Consider the following 17,028-nt stretch of genomic DNA (forward strand, 5'->3'; position numbering starts at 1 on the left):
GGGAATTATCAGGCCTTTGGAATAAAGATGCCCTGTGTTCATGTGTGTTTGCACAGATGATTGCCAGAGGAAAAAACGCATCCGATCTCTTCCCTGCGGTGGTGAAGAACGTTGTCTCTAAGAACATCGAGGTGAGTGTTAAACAGGATGATCACTGAGACAGGAAGCAGCTCAGAGTCACAGGAAGTCATCTTTTCTGGGCATTATTAAACTTTAATCTTGTAAGAATTTGAAATGGCTGTGTAGCTCATTAATCATGAGTCACAGAAAATCATTAGTGCTATATTCACTCCACTATGGGGTTGGTGTATTGGATTTGTGTGTGTTCTCTGATAAAAAGGTGTATGTTCTCTCTCAGGTGAAGAAGTTGGTGTATGTTTATCTTGTGCGGTACGCTGAAGAACAGCAGGATCTTGCTTTGTTGTCCATCTCAACTTTCCAAAGAGGATTGAAGGTCCTAATACACACAGCATAATATTTTAATTGCACTATAACTTTTGATGCACAAGTCCTCTAGTTACATACTGCAGTTTGATAGGTAGATATTACTGTGTTGCTGTGTTGGGGGAAAATGCTTGAATCTGCCCTCTAGTGCTCATATGAGAGAAATGGGTGTCACATCCTTTAATTCTCAAAAGCTTTAGTTTATCTAGTACAAATGTGACTGAATGTCCAAATGAATCCAGTTTTTCTCTCCTTCTCCCCACCATTGTGACCTCTGAACCAGGATCCAAACCAGTTGATCCGTGCGAGTGCCCTGCGTGTTCTTTCCAGCATCAGAGTGACCATTATTGTACCCATCATGATGTTAGCTATCAAAGAAGCAGCGTCTGACATGTCTCCATACGTCCGCAAGACCGCAGCTCATGCCATTCCCAAACTCCACAGGTACTGCCTAGAAATAACAAGTAATCTATCTCAGCTCAAACAGGGTTGCAGATTTATCATTTTTTTAGACACATTTATAAAATAGACAAAGCCAAACTTTTTTTCCTGAAAGAACTAAAGCACCTTAAATAAACAAAGCCTGCGCTTATAGTACTATTACGCTTTGGAATATATGGGATACTGATAGGATTCTACCTGAACTTGTACAATTTTATTTTATGATTTCACAGACTTAATTAGCCTGTACTGTTTTTTGTAATAAAGGTGCTGCTCTTTTTCTCACGGTCAGTTCAACAAGGCTCAGCATGAGCAGACACGCAGTGCAACATGACATATATAATGCAATGTAATGCAATATCACCAAATGAAAACCTTAGCAGAATAAAAACGTTTCGTAATCAGTTTTTATGCAAACTAATTTGTAAATAGGCCTTCTTGAACTAGCTAAAAGTAAAACTAATTTAAAATTTTACATGCAAACAGAAACAGTGTAGCTTTTGTGATAAGCTATTTTCCTAGAGTAGAGTAACGAAAACTTACATCGTTGTTTTTTAAAGTCACATTGTTTTGTAAACAGGTGAGCTGAGGTGCTTATCAAAAACTGATTCACTGATTCATTTACTGTTTACTAATGTTAACAAATGGAACATTATTGTAATGTCTTACCGCTACTTTTTGTAAGTAACCTGTAGTATAACTATTAACTACTTTTTCAAAAGCATAGTTTGATTGTAGTTTAACTACTGTTTGGAAAAGCTTTATATGAAATCTTGTTGTTTGGTAAGGTACTCCTAATATTCAAGTTTCAAAGTAGCCTCTTCAACACTTTTCTCTCTCTCTGTATACAGTCTGGACCCAGAACAAAAAGATCAGTTAATCGAAGTTATAGAGAAGCTATTGGCGGATAAAACCACGGTAAGTTATCAAATTGTTTCTCTATGTTATTAGATATAAATCAAGTGCTGTTACATGTAGCGTGTGTGTGTGTGTGTGTGTGTGTGTGTGTGTGTGTGTGTGTGTGTGTGTGTGTGTGTGTTGTAGCTGGTAGCAGGCAGTGTGGTGATGGCGTTTGAGGAGGTATGTCCGGACCGCATTGATCTGATCCATAAGAACTATCGTAAGTTGTGTAACCTGCTGATCGATGTGGAGGAATGGGGACAGGTGGTCATCATTAACATGCTAACACGCTACGCCAGAACACAGTTTCTCAACCCCAACATTAACGTGAGTATCACCCATCTGTTTATCTCACCATTCAGTTTAGTCTAGTTTTTGATACTTTTCACTCTCTGATTTTTCTAGTTCCAGTTTTGTACAAGTACATTTAGATTTAGTTTTAGTATTAGCATGAAGGGCTTATTTATTCAGAAATGTTTCTTGGCATTAATTGTATATATTGTGCTAGTTATAGCAGTAAACACATTCACCTGATATGACAACTGTTTATTCTGTTCATACTGATTTCTAAAAATAATTAATGTTGGGGGCCTGGGTAGCTCAGCGAGTAAAGACGCTGACTGCCACCCCTGGAGTTCACGTGTTCAAATCCCAGGGCCTGCTAAATGACTCCAGCCAGGTCTCCTAAGCAACCAAATTGGCCCAGTTGCTAGGGAGGGTAGAGTCACATGGGGTATCCTCCTCGTGGTCACTATAATGTGGTTCGCTCTCGGTGGGGTGCGTGGTGATAGCGTGAGCCTCCACACGTGCTATGTCTCCGCAGGAACGCGATCAACAAGCCACATGATAAGATGCGCGGATTGATGGTGCCAAGCGTGGAGGCAACTGAGATTCTCCCTACACCACCATAAGGAATTAGAGCATATTGGGAATTGGGCATTCCAAATAGGGGAGAATAAAACAAAATAATAATAATTAATGTTTATCGAAAGAGGTTTCAAATTGTATAATACCATATTCTGTATATGAAAAACTGAAACAAAAGATAATGTGTGCCCGTTTTTATTGTATTTTTTTATTTAGTTTACAAAAATGTTTAGTTTTCTTTTGAGTTTTTGTTTACGCTAGTAACACGTGTGTGTGTGTGTGTGTGTGTGTGTGTGTGTGTGTGTGTGTGTGTGTGTGTGTGTGTGTGTGTGTGTGTGTTTGTGTGTGTGCATGTAGGAGTCTCTGTTAGAGGAGAGTGGTGAGAAGTCGTTCTATGCATCTGATGATGAGGAGGATGAAGATAAGAAGGTTGAGGCATCTGTTTTAGCTAAGAGGAAGCCGTATGTGATGGACCCTGATCACAGACTCCTGCTGAGAAATACCAAACCACTGCTGCAGAGTCGCAATGCTGCTGTAAGTCACACACACACACAATCTACTGCTACAATGATGATTATTTGTATTTATATAAATTATGTAGTTATTATTCATATAATTAGTATTATTCTTATCAGACACTTATTTATATTTATAGCTAATTTTTCACATAATAAAATATGGAAAAAAATTATAATTAATTTCGGTCCCACTTTATTTCAGGTGTCTTTAACTACTATATACTAACATAAAATACATACACTCACTGAGCACTTTATTAGGAACACTAAATGCCGATGTGGTCTTCTGCTGTTGTAGCCCATCTGTCTCATGGTTCGACATGTTGTGCATTCTGAGACGCTATTCTGCTCACTACAATTGTACAGAGTGGTTATCTGAGTTACCGAAGCCTTTCTGTCAGCTCAAACCAGTCTGGCCATTCTCTGATGACCTCTAATCATCAAGGTGTTTCCATCCACAGAACTGCTGCTCACTGGATTTTTTTGGCACCATTCTGAGTAAACTCTAGAGACTGTTGTATGTGAAAATCCCAGCAGTTACAGAAATACTCAAACCAGCCTGTCTGGCACCTACAATCATGCCACGGTCGAAATCACTGAGATCACATTTGTCCCCCCATTCTGATGGTTGATGTGAACATCAACTGAAGCTCTTGACCCATATCTGCATGATTTTATGCATTGCAATGCTGCCACACGATTGGCTGATTAGATAATTGCATGAATAAGTAGGTGCACAGGTGTATAATAAAGTGCTCAGTGAGTGTACAATACAATGTATTTATTGTGGAACTGCATGTTGTTCTGCAAAATTCTCACAAGATTCACATTTGCTGCTACTGAGGTTGAGGTATGGGTAGGTTAATGGTTTAAGTTAGGGGTATGGATTACAGTGTAACTTCAGATGTGTTAAATGTAAGTGCAATGCAACAACACAAATGTACATAATAAGTACATTGTATCAAATGCTCAAGTACATAGTAGGTAAAGACTCCTAATATAAAGTGGATATTCAGTATTTGTTTTGTTTAGTTTTGGAGCCATACATATTTTTTTTTAGTTTCAGCTTTTCCAATTATTAGGTTATTTTTTATTTCTTTCATTTTGTTTTTATTTCAGTTTTTCTACTTTCTGTTATTTTTATTTCTGTTTACAAAAAAAATGTCATTGTTTTCTGTTTCTGTAGGTGGTGATGGCAGTAGCTCAGCTTTACTTTCATTTGGCTCCTAAGGCAGAGGTGGGCGTTATTGCTAAGGCTTTGGTCAGGTTAATGCGCAGCCACAGGTTAGTAATTAATCACTTACTGATTCAAAGTAAATACACACAAGTAGAACACATTAACACAATCTCTGAAACAAACATGGCTGTGCTTAGTAAAGCTTTATGTCATTGATGATGGTTTTCCTTCGAGTTACTCCAAACCTGTGACACATCTTGAAGTCTTCTATTTGGTGGCCTTAAGCTGTGCATTGGGTGATGACATCAAAAGGCATTAGATGATGAATCTGCTGATTTCCGGGAGATTTTGGCATTAGCTGCATTAGAAGCTCAGATTGTAAACATCTTTCATTAATCAGATCCTTCATTTCATTTAGCCTCTTTCCACACCCACATTAAGAAAATTACCTTATAAAATATTTACCTATTTTCAGCCATAAACATTGTTTCCTAGAGCATACACACTGGATCTCACAAATGGACTGTGATGCATTTTTACTATTTTCAAATGTCTGTGACTTTGGCGTGTGTTCTGTGTCTCTGTAGTGAAGTGCAGTATGTCGTGCTTCAAAATGTTGCCACGATGAGCATCAAGAGACGAGTGAGTGATTCATATTGTCGAATACATTTCATAATAGATTATGTCATAATTCTAACATTTCAATTTGTCCTTGGGAGATACAGTACCGTAAACATACAGCTGTGGTGTTTGAGTAGGCTGTGTTCTGCTCTTTTAGGGAATGTTTGAGCCGTATCTGAAGAGTTTTTATATCCGTTCCACAGACCCCACACAGATCAAAATACTGAAGGTGAACCATCAAGTCGCATTTGGCTTTCAAACCAAATTATTTATTTATTTTTATCTTTTTTTGTGAAACTCTGTGTGTACCTTTTGTAATCTTATACTATTACTTGAAAGTAAACTTGGTTGATTTTTAAAGTTGGATTGTTGATTTGTTCTATTTTATGAACATAGCTGGAAGTTTTGACTAATTTGGCTAATGAGACGAACATCTCCACCATCCTGAGAGAATTTCAGGTACCATTTTACATGCGTTTTTCTTGTGGTGTGTTTACTTGCCATTAGATATGTATTACCCTTGTGTTGTGCTTGTTTGTGCTAACACCTTTTGCGCTTTCGGTCAGAAATGACCAGCCCATTATGATTGTTAATAAATCTCACATACTGCATATATTATTCCAAGATATTGCATTAGATATTTTTGTTAACTTATTTTTTTGTAATTATGACAGGTTTTATACTTCTTTTTTTTTTAAATATAAAAAATATATATATTGTTCCATGGATTAATTTAACTGAGCTCATACCGGACCAGTGGGAGGCACTTCCTGTGGGAAAAAATTATAATAATTATGTAATGAATTAATAACCACTTGCTTGATCTAAACAATATAGGTGTCATTTTAAATCTTAGAATCTGAACTTTACAATTGTAACGAATGCGGGAAGCAGGAGAAGGCAGACAGGGGTTGCGGATCCAAAAGCAGGTTTTATTTAACAAACTAGCAAAACAAACAAATACAAGAACAAAAGAACAGTCCACGATGGGAAAAACTTAACTAAATACCAACGAACACACAGCGGGAAGAATGAACATGAAGGGCAAGAAACAAGGGCAAATGCACCACAGGAAACCAGACATGAACATTCAACAATCGACCGGGAGTGAACAAAAAGCAGGGCTTAAATACACAGGGAGTGATGACTGGATTAGACACAGGTGAGAACCATGATGAGTGCAGGCAGTGAGGGAGGCCGAGAATTGTGGGAAATGTAGTTTTAGACAAGGACAGTGAAACACGGGGCGGACAACAAGGAAAACGTGACATGGAGCGTGAACGGTGACGGGTGAAATGGAAAACACGGAGCAGACAAGGAAACATGACATGAACGTGAATAGTGAGACACAGAACACAGGGTAGACAACAGAGGAACGTGACAACAATGCATATAGCTGATCCTGCCAATCCTTAATAATGCTTTTGAATTTGCTGACAAATTAGAATTTTTCTCATAATTTGCTAATTTGTTATCACAGCAATTAGATTCAGAGTTGGTAAAACCATAAAAAAGATGATATAGCGTTGGAAAGGACTCAATTAGTAAAATGCAATGAGCAAATATATTTCACTCAGAGGTGAGTATCAGAGTATGAAATTCCCACCGACACACATAAATATAATAAACAGGAGTGTCTTTTTGTCACATTTTTCCTTATTACTTCCTGAAACATGCATTTAACATAGACAATGACATATCATAATTTACAGCAGACTATACAGATTCAAACGAGACCAAACACAACATAATATGATAAGTAGATCTTGAGATATTCCTCAAAGAGGGTACATGGAAAGACAATTCACAAAGGGGCGCTCAACACGTGTGTGTGTTGTGTGTGCGTGCGCCCGATGACTTTATGTGTGCAAACACACATCCACATATATGTTCATCTAAAGGATTGGGATGCTTCTGAACGCTTAATATTTCTGTATATTGTAGTCTAATCCATTCATTTCCAATGGCTGGTCTTTTTTTGACTGGGAATAAGTGCAACAAAGTTAAATAAAACTAGTAACATTTTATGAAAATTATCTATAAAAAAAAATGTGTCTTCAGATGCCCTGTGTGAACAAAGTCATGGAATTGTATTTCAACTGTGTGAAAATAAAATAGTTTTCAGGAAAAAAAAAAAAAAGCGAATCGGTCAGCTGTGATAAAAAAATACATGGAACACAATATAAGGGTTAATAGAATGGATACTTTGTATTGTAGACATAATTTAGGAGTATGACTTGGATATACTTCACTTTTTGTCTTCTAGATATGTATTAAGATTTTGAATGAGGATATATTTCTCTGTTTGTGTTCTAGACGTATATTAAGAGTATGGATAAGGACTTTGTAGCGGCCAGCATTCAGGCCATTGGTCGCTGTGCCACAAACATCGGTGAGGTCAGAGACACCTGTCTGAATGGTCTTGTACAGCTGCTTTCCAACAGAGATGGTGAGAGCAAGTGTGTGTGTGTGTGTGTGTGTGTGTGTGTGTGTGCTTTACAAAGTTTGGGGATTTATACACAGGACACAATCTTATATTGCATTGGTGTGTGTGTGTGTTTAGAATTAGTTGTAGCTGAATCGGTGGTTGTGATCAAGAAACTTCTGCAGATGCAGCCTGAGCAGCACAGTGACATCATCAAACACATGGCCAAACTCATCGACAACATCCAGGTACCCTGTTCTAATCCAGACCACACACTTACTCATACTCTTGTCCAGTTCTAACTCTCAGAGCACTCTGGTTCTGATTGTTTGTCTTGTATGTCAGGTACCGATGGCCCGAGCGAGCATTCTGTGGTTGATCGGAGAGTACTGTGAACATGTTCCCAAAATTGCCCCGGATGTGCTTAGAAAGATGGCCAAAACCTTCAACAATGAGGAGGACATCGTCAAATTGCAGATTATCAACCTGGCTGCCAAACTGTACCTGACGAACTCCAAACAGGTGAAGAAACACTCAGAAAAACTACTGATAATCAGAGTGAGCTGTCCATGGTTCTGAAACAAGTGGCTAGAATCTACACAGTTTAACAAAGAAACGTCACTTTAGCGGCATTTTACTGTGCAACACCAAAATTCTCATTGGCCTACTTCTCATTGGAAGTACTCTAGCTATATCATTTGTATTTTTTATAAAACTAATTTCACATTCTAAGAAACATGAGGCTATAAGTCTAGATGCACTTGACACACTGAAGATAGATCTTTGAAACTTAAATGTTTGCTTTTTTGTGCTTGTTTTCAATTGTGCATCATGCAGCCAGTTAAATTAATCTGATCTTGGAACTTTTGAATCTGCAATTTGACTAACCCACCCTGTTACCATTAAATTAATATTGTGGGTTCAATACAAGTTAAGCTCAATCATCGACATTTGTGTTATAATTTTGATTACCACAAAAAAACATTTCGACGTCTTTATTTATGTATATTTTAAAGCACAAATCAGGGTTACATTAATGTACTTACAATGAAAGTAAATGGGACCAGTCCATAAACATTCAAATTCACACGGTTTCGGAGGCCTGTGGTAAAGACACTGACTACTACCCCAGGAGTCACAAATTCGAATCCAGGGTGTGCTGAGTGACTCTAGCCAGTTCTCCTAAGCAACCAGCCTAGTTGCTAGGGAGGGTAGAGTCACATGGGGTAACCTCCGCATGGTCACTAATGTGGTTCGCTCTCGGTGGTGCACGTGGCGAGTTGTGTGTGGATGCTACGGAGAATAGCGTGAAGCCTCCACATATGCTATGTCTCCGCATAAACCCACTCAACAAGCCACGTGATAACATGCATGGATTGATGGTCTCAAACGTGGAGGCAACTGAGATTCGTCCTCCGCCACCAGGATTGAGGCGAGTCACTACACCACCACAAGGACTTGGAGTGCATTGGGAATTGGGCATTCCAAATTGGAGAGAAAAGGGGAGAAGAAAGAAAGTAAAAGGTAGATAAATTGGCATTAGCAAATTACAGTTGGCATCATTAATCAAATAATTACAGTAAAAGCCAAGGTTTTCTCATTAAAAGCCACAAGAGTCAAACACATCCAAAGATAACAAGTGCTTTATGAAAGCATCCAAGTTAAGACAGCCACAGAAAGACATTATGGTGGCACACGAGACAAAGCGATGTTTCCTAGTGAGACTTTAAGATCATTCACCGAAGTTGAAAATCTGTCCATGGTGATGAAATGTGGGACTAGATCTAATTTTCTTTAAACGATCAGCATCAATTCTGGAGAGACACAACATGAGTCATCGTTTAATCAAGCGAGACGATCGCTGTCTGCATGTCACGTCAGTTAGACATACAGACAAACACTTCATGTCAGCCATGAAACTCATGACACAAAATTAAGCTTCCTTCTTATTTCTCTTTGTCTTTCAGAGTAAACTCTTAACACAGTACGTACTGAACCTGGCAAAATATGACCAAAACTATGACATCAGAGATCGTGCCCGGTTTATTCGCCAGCTCATTGTGCCCACCGATAAGAGTGGCGCTCTCAACAAATATGCCAAGAAGCTTTTCCTTGCCCTCAAGCCTGCCCCCGTCCTCGAGTCTCCATTTAAAGGTACCGCCATAAACCATAGGCCAATTTTATTGCTGAGTGGTTGCTCTTTCATATTGCAAAAGATTTCTTGGTTATGTCTTATTAAGTATTAGTTTTTTCTCTGATGTTTCTCCTTAAACTCTTTGGATAAATAGACAGCTGTTGATATACAGTAAAAGTATGGAGTTCTGGTTTGTGATTCATCTTTGCAGACAGAGATCATTTCCAGCTGGGGTCACTGTCTCATCTGCTGAACGCTAAAGCCGCCGGATACCAGGAGCTGCCCGACTGGCCCGAATCGATGCCTGACCCATCCGTGCGCAACGTGGAGGTGAACGATTCAGTGTGTGCAAGGCGATCAGTTCTGAGAGAGGCAGGGCCTGACCACCAGAGGGAGCTCCAACATGCAAGACCTCTCAATGAAACGCCCCCCAAAAAGCTGACAAAAAACACGCTATCCTCAGTCACTTTTATATCGCTCACTCTCCTCGCTCATTAGCGTAACTCCACCCTCATAATGCATATATCACTCACTTTGCATTCCAACAGGGTGGTAGCTCATCCTGCAACCCTGTTTTAAAGGATTGCGATTGTTTGCTTCGCTGCTTCTGCCATGCAAAAAGGATTGTTATGTTTTTGAGGGCTTTGAGATTTTAGAGCCCCTTCTCAGCATATATATTGGGTAATATATTATATTAAGCTCTTTTTGATGCCTAATATCTGCTGGGCCCTCAGTGGAAAACAGCGAGCGTCCTCCTGCAAGAATTAACATAACAATGCTTTTCTTGACTTGAACCTAATAAAAACCGCTTAATATTCTCACACCATGTTTACACCAGTGCAGGGGCTGTTTACAGCAATTCGCTTTTGATGTGATATATTGTACCACTTGTGTCCGGCGTAGACAGGGTGTCAGTAAACTGCTTAAAATCTAAAGCTTTTCAAAATAGCACGTAGTAACACATTGATTTTGCTACTTTTACACCTCTCATCCACACTGGAATGGTGTGTTCCTCCATTAAAAATGGAGCATTTCGAAGGCGCTCTCCTTTACCTCATACTTCGGAAAACATTACATTAGGAAATTGAGGGCATCGTCCACACTAATACGTTTTTGTTTAAAAAAGCATACATTTTGCGGTAACACTTTATTTTAAGGGTCCACAATAATTAATTAATACATAACTAAATGAAGAAAAAGGCATAATTTACAACTTATTAAATGTCAACTTATATTAAGTTGTTAAGTATAAATAATAATGTTTAATAAGTTGTAAATAATAGCTTAGATAGCCTTACTATACATTTGGTTAATGATTAACTACAGTCTTAATCATGCTTAACTAGTGCGTTATTGTGGACCCTTAAATGAACGTGTTACCGGTTTTGCTACATTTAAGCCTCTCGTCTACACCGAAACAGCGTTTTCTTCCACCGAAAATATTGAAAACGCCCTACATAACTGCTTACTTGCGATAGCGTTCTGAAACTGAAACTGAATTTTCAAACTAAAATGGTTTAGTGTGAACATGGCCTGAAAACAAACCAATAAACCCATTGTGGTTTCATGGCGGTTCTAGAATTTTCCTTTCAATCACTAAAAGAGATCTATAACTGCCATTGAGTAGAAAGTCACGCCACATTTACACATGCCACTCCATCCTAAATAATATTCCATTATGAAATCTGCATATGCATGAGCTCTGAAGTCTCACACTGATTGGCCAGGGTCTTGGTTGCTGTTTTAGGTTTTTGTCTGGACATTCATATTCATGTTTGTTATTTCATAAAGCTCTCATCATTCACACAGCAGATTTCTCATCTAGTAGATTTGTGTGTTATCAGTTATACCCCACCCTTTCCCACTGTCTGAGCCCTTTTTGACAGTCTGTCTGTCTCTGTGTCCACATGTCCCACTACTATGCAGCAAGAAGATGTTTTAGACACCAGTGAGGGCCGAATCGGTCTCTTAGGAGACTGGAGAGAGGTGCCCGCAAGAGTGCTGTGGCTTCTCTCTATCTCTTGAGCGCCCTAAACTTAAGTGTGTGTTTTTGTGTGAGGTGTATGTTGAACCTCGTTTCATTCTGAAATCTGCTGACCTTCAAATCTCATTTCTTACCATACAAACCATCAATGTTGCACTTCCATTTCTGTGATACCAACCTGAGATTGCTCAGCAAAGCATTAAAACATCATCCAAATGCATATTTTTATTGACACATAGTAAAATACAGTATTACCTAAATATATTTGGCTTTGTTCAGACAGGGAGCACAAATCTGATTTTTGGTGTATCCGTTTAGTTGTTTGTAGTTGGAACGGAATTAAACGCATACAATCTTGATTTTTACAAACCCACGTCTATGCTTTAAAATCTGATTAAAATTTTCTTTTTTGATTTGGAAGGCAAGGTGACTAACATACACAAAGTGCAGTATTGCTGTCTACAACCAAGTCTAATTTTCATTCACATGTGATATTGAATGGTGAATAAGTGAACAAGTTTTAAAACATTAATGCATTAGTTTGTAAATATGGTAATACCTCCAATGCTTATGTTATATGCAGCGAGAATGACCATAATGACAGCTACTCTCTTTTGTCCCGTGGTGTCGTGCTGACACTTAAATCCTTACTATGGCAACCAATGTAGATACACTGGAGATTGACTACACTGTCTGAACAAATGTATCTGATTATATGCTAAATGACAGTGTGGACAGTCAGCCCTAAAGACATGAAAAACAAATCAGATTTATCTGTAATCTGAACAAAGCTTTAGAGGCATTCTGAAAACACTAACATTTTCAGTTGCTTTGACTGAAGCTGTTGGCGAAATATGGATCTAGAATGATGCGTCCAAATGTACGTGCTAATCTGTTGACAAGTGCAACCTGAATCCTTGTGTGTACTTTTTTAAATCTTTTCTTTCTTTTCTGTTCTGTTCTGTTCTTTCCTCTTTTTCTGGCCATCTCACAGCATCATTCTTTCGTTTCTTTTTATTCTTTCCTGTCTGCCAGGTTATTAGGCTGCTCGAAAGAGTCACCACTTTAACCAGCGTGAGTCTGTCAGTCACCCTTAGCGTCAGACCCAAAGAGCTTTTGCCACCAGCCTAGCATAGCGCGTCTGTACTGTGCTAGTTGAGCCTTTTCCCTTCCTCAGTCCCCTGCTCTACGATTAAAGACCAGAATCCTCAAAAAAAAAAAATCCCCAAAACAACCTGCAGGACCGACACTAGTTGAGACACTAGTTACCTAGATAATTTCCAATCTTGACCCTGTTGGCAAGACCTGCATTGCTCCAGCATGTGTTCTGTTTTAGATGCTTGACCCCACATCATCGATTACTGTGCTTCTATTGGTTCTTCAATAGACAGATGTCATAAAACGGTCATACTGCACAACAATTTCTGCCTCTGTTTGAAGTTTGTCGGAGAATGAGGTGCCGCTCAGACCGAATGCCTTCTTGTGCTAAAAGAGTTTGCTAGAGAGCAACAAATAGTTTTTTTTTATTTACCTGGCACTACCAATTTTTTATCCTTATATACAAAATATATACAAAGCACGCTTAGTGTGAATTGCACGCTTAGTGTCAACTGTCGTTGTGAAGGCAATTCATTATTAATGGGATAGTTCACCCAAAAATACAAATTCTCTCCTCATTTACTCACCCTCATGCCATCCCAGATATGTATGATTTTCTTTCTTCTGCAGAACACAAACAAAGATAATTAGAAGAAAATCTCAGCTCTGTAGATCCTTACAATGCAAGTGAATGGGTACCCGATGTTTCAAGCTCCAAAAATCACATAAAGGCATCATGAAAATAAACCAAATGACTCCAGTGGTTAAATCCATGTCTTCAGAAGCGATATGGTAGGATTTTGCAAGAAATGGATCAATATTTAAGTCCTTTTTTACTATAAATCTGCACTTTCACATTCTGAAAGTGAAACTTGAGTTCACCAGAAGAAGGAAAGTCATACACATCTGGGATGGCATGAGGATGAGTAAATGATGAGAGATTTATAATTTTTTGGGGGGTGAACTACCCCTTTAATCAGGTGCCAATGAGCATGTCACACTAAGCCATCAAATACAGATTTTCATGCTATGGTGAAAATTTGTCTCAAAATGCAAAATCATGACCAAAATAATACAGTGTGCACTGGGCTTTAACCAGCAAGACTTCAAAGTCAACCTGCTTCACCCCAAAGATCAGGCTGATTTGCCAATACTTTTGATGATTGATGCTTGTTTACCACCAAACCAGAACTAACCAGAAAAAAACCTGGACAAGCATGGAAATTCATGCTGGTCTAATCTGGTCTTTTCAGCAGGGGAACTTGCAAGTGATAGTGCCTAATGGATATCCCTGTCAGATTATTCTTGGACAATTAAGTCCTGGAGGTCTTTTGGGGGTCTTTTTTGACTATAAGAATTCTTAAATGATGTTTTTCAAGGTATACAATGACAATGAAAGTGGCCCTGAATGCAACCTACACTGCTATTGAGACCAAACGCTGAACAGAGAGAAATGCAGGCCTCACAAAATTGAGAACTGTAATTGTATTAGATATCAGTGTAAACATATTTGCTGCTTGTAAATAGGCATTCATGGCCATTATATGCAACTCTCTCTCTCTCTCTCTCTCTCTGATTCTAAAGATCTAGTTTGACATTTTTTGTGATACTTTGCAGATTCCAGATTGGAGCAAATGTACAAGCCGGAAAGATCGAAAAGAAAAGAAAGTCGAGAAACCGTTCTACTCTGATTCAGAGGGAGAATCTGGGCCAACCGAATCTGCTGACAGTGGTAACCGTGGAGATCATGACAACATGTCTAATGAAAAAATTACATTAAGGCTGCAGATGTTTTATTCTGCTTGAATGGTGTTATATTTCAGTCACTAGCCCTGTTTCAAACCTTTCTAATCGAAATAGAACCTTCTAAATGTATTTGAAGATGTGCTCTTGCATGATTTGATCACTCTCTATCTTTAGACTCGAACTCGGGCAGCGGGTCGGAAAGTGGTAGCGGCAGTGAAGAAAGCGGTACCGGGTCAGAGAGTGAAGCGAGTGGAGAAGAGACTGAGTCAGAGGAGGAAGAGGACGATGAGGAGGAGGAAGAGAAGAAAAAAAAGAAGCGAGTTGAAAAGGCCAAACCTAAGAAACCAGTGGAGGAGAGTGCGGAGAGGTCTGACGGTTTAATCCACATGTATTTCATCTCTTAAAGAACATGAAAACCTTTTTAGTTTTGTTAAAAATTAAAGCCAGCCCACACCTTCATGCCCACAGTGATCAGAGCAGTGGCACGGAGGACATAAAACGGGTCAGGAAGGCAATAAAGGACCGGAAGAGTGCCTCGGAGTCTGAGAACGAATCAGAGAGCAGCGAATCAGAGGACGTGTCAGAGGATACATCAGAGGAGGAGTCAGAGTCTGACTCCGACATCAGGAAGAAAAAGGTTTGATTTCTCAGAGACGAGATATTAATGAGACGCTATGATTGTATACACAAGTTAACGTTGTCTTTTTCCCGTTTCGCTCAGATGCCCGCATCAAAACAGCCTTCCAAACAACCTAAAAAAGAGAGTAAAAAGGAGACGCAGGAAATGTCTTTGCTGGATTTGGATGACTGTGAGTCAACTCTTATGTAAAACATACAAAATACTGAAATTCTTGAATGTAATCCCATTTAGGCCTAATTTGACTTGATATAATCTCTGTCAATCTCTCAGTTAACCCAGGCCCAACATCTGCTCCGGTGACTCCAGTTAACTTTCTGTCCAATAGTCTGGTGTCCGATCTGGAGGGCTTGTCACTGACGGACACTATTCTGGCACCTACGGTATGTTTTGTGTGGCAAATACATGGTCTTTTACTTACAGTAAACACACTGTACACTGCTAGTCAAAAGTTGTTGTTTTTTTAAATGCTTGAAATTAGCTTTGTAGCCCAAGTATGAATTTAAAAAAATTATAATTACAAAATTGTAATTACATTTTTTGTGGATATGGATATGTAGGCGTGGATAGTGAAGGAAAGGTAGTCAACAAGTGTCCCGCATACATGGGAACTTCTTCAATACTATTTAAAAAGCATCTCAGGATGCACCTCATGAAGCTGGTTAAGAGTGTGCAGATCTGCAATCTAGACAAAGGGTGGCTACTTTAAAGAAGCTATAGTCAATATAAGAGTGATATGAGAGTTTTGATTTGTTTGAGACGTTTGGCCACTACATAATTCCCATACTTCTATTTTCATAGTTTTGAGGACTTTAATAAAGAGTGAGTCGATGTGGTGAACATACATGGTGGGTAGTGAACATTGTAAGGATATTTGGTATGCGACATTTAGAAGGGAATTTAGGGTCTCGAAATATGTGTGCTATGAACTAAATTTAACTGTCCTTATTGTACATTATTAGGTAATGAAATGTACAATGGAATTAGTCGCGTTCGACAACCATTATAAATTAGATAAATGACAAATAACTAGATTATTTGTCTGAATAAATTCTCCACCATTAAAATCGTAATATAACGTTTTGTTGTATCCGCTCACAATTTCTACTGTGAGGAATTTGCTATAATAAGTGAATTATGATTAATTCACTTATTGGAGTGATATTATTCTAATGGCTAATTGAAAATAATATCACACATATTTAGGTACAGCTTTGAAGCAAAATCTTTTAGAAACTTGGATGAGATTATTTATCAAAATATACCACAGTCATTCATCTTTGAATACAGACAAACTTTATTGCTGTTCTGAACATAAATCTAATCTAACACATATATACATAAGACAGGTTGGTGAAAAGAGTGATAGAATGTGAGATAAATGATCAGTACAGTGAAAATGAACTTTATGGAGTCTGTTGACAATGCCATTTACCCTTCTTTGAGTCTACATCGATTTGCTATCGGATTTCCCAAATTATTTAATTAATACACCAGCACTTTGAGCACAATATTGGAGATGTACTTGTGTGTAGTGGTGTTTCCTTGCGTTCTTTGTGTTGCTTGGTTCTTGGTGCTTGGACGCAAGTTTGTTCCGTCGATGTTTTGGACCTCTGTAAGATCGTATAGTTATCCTCTGTATGAATGATGAGGTTGGGTTTGAAGCGAGGCCTTAAATGTTTCTCATACTTTAAGTCTTGTCTCGTACTTTTCTCATTCTTGTCTCGTACTTTTCTCATTCTTGTTTCGTACTTTTCTCATTCTTGTCTCGTACTTTTCTCATTCTTGTTTCGTACTTTTCTCATTCTTGTCTCGTACTTTTCTCATTCTTGTTTCGTACTTTTCTCATTCTTGTCTCGTACTTTTCTCATTCTTGTTTCGTACTTTTCTCATTCTTGTTTCGTACTTTTCTCATTCTTGTTTCGTACTTTTCTCATTCTTGTCTCATACTTTTCTCATTCTTGTTTCGTACTTTTCTTATTCTTGTCTTGTACTTTTCTCATTCTTGTCTCATACTTTTCTCATTCTGGTCTCGT

At 38.5% G+C, this 17,028-nt stretch overlaps 1 protein-coding gene across 2 annotated transcripts in view; it reads left to right on the forward strand.

Annotated features, from left to right (window-relative positions):
* Window positions 1–17,028, forward strand: part of LOC127637972 (AP-3 complex subunit beta-2-like) — a 49,315-nt gene that overhangs the window by 26,205 nt on the left and 6,082 nt on the right. For both annotated transcript variants that reach the window (XM_052119285.1, XM_052119284.1), the window contains exons 3-22: window positions 57–131; window positions 359–454; window positions 728–888; window positions 1,737–1,803; window positions 1,930–2,112; window positions 3,010–3,186; window positions 4,357–4,454; window positions 4,935–4,989; window positions 5,126–5,197; window positions 5,365–5,427; window positions 7,285–7,417; window positions 7,532–7,641; window positions 7,739–7,915; window positions 9,361–9,547; window positions 9,739–9,857; window positions 14,227–14,341; window positions 14,530–14,722; window positions 14,824–14,992; window positions 15,077–15,164; window positions 15,266–15,375. In XM_052119285.1, the coding sequence (XP_051975245.1) occupies window positions 57–131; window positions 359–454; window positions 728–888; window positions 1,737–1,803; window positions 1,930–2,112; window positions 3,010–3,186; window positions 4,357–4,454; window positions 4,935–4,989; window positions 5,126–5,197; window positions 5,365–5,427; window positions 7,285–7,417; window positions 7,532–7,641; window positions 7,739–7,915; window positions 9,361–9,547; window positions 9,739–9,857; window positions 14,227–14,341; window positions 14,530–14,722; window positions 14,824–14,992; window positions 15,077–15,164; window positions 15,266–15,375 (2,448 nt within the window). The remainder of the gene's footprint in view (window positions 1–56; window positions 132–358; window positions 455–727; window positions 889–1,736; window positions 1,804–1,929; window positions 2,113–3,009; window positions 3,187–4,356; window positions 4,455–4,934; window positions 4,990–5,125; window positions 5,198–5,364; window positions 5,428–7,284; window positions 7,418–7,531; window positions 7,642–7,738; window positions 7,916–9,360; window positions 9,548–9,738; window positions 9,858–14,226; window positions 14,342–14,529; window positions 14,723–14,823; window positions 14,993–15,076; window positions 15,165–15,265; window positions 15,376–17,028) is intronic.

This window comes from Xyrauchen texanus, chromosome 46, assembly GCF_025860055.1.
Source record: "Xyrauchen texanus isolate HMW12.3.18 chromosome 46, RBS_HiC_50CHRs, whole genome shotgun sequence".
Lineage (NCBI taxonomy): Eukaryota > Metazoa > Chordata > Actinopteri > Cypriniformes > Catostomidae > Xyrauchen > Xyrauchen texanus.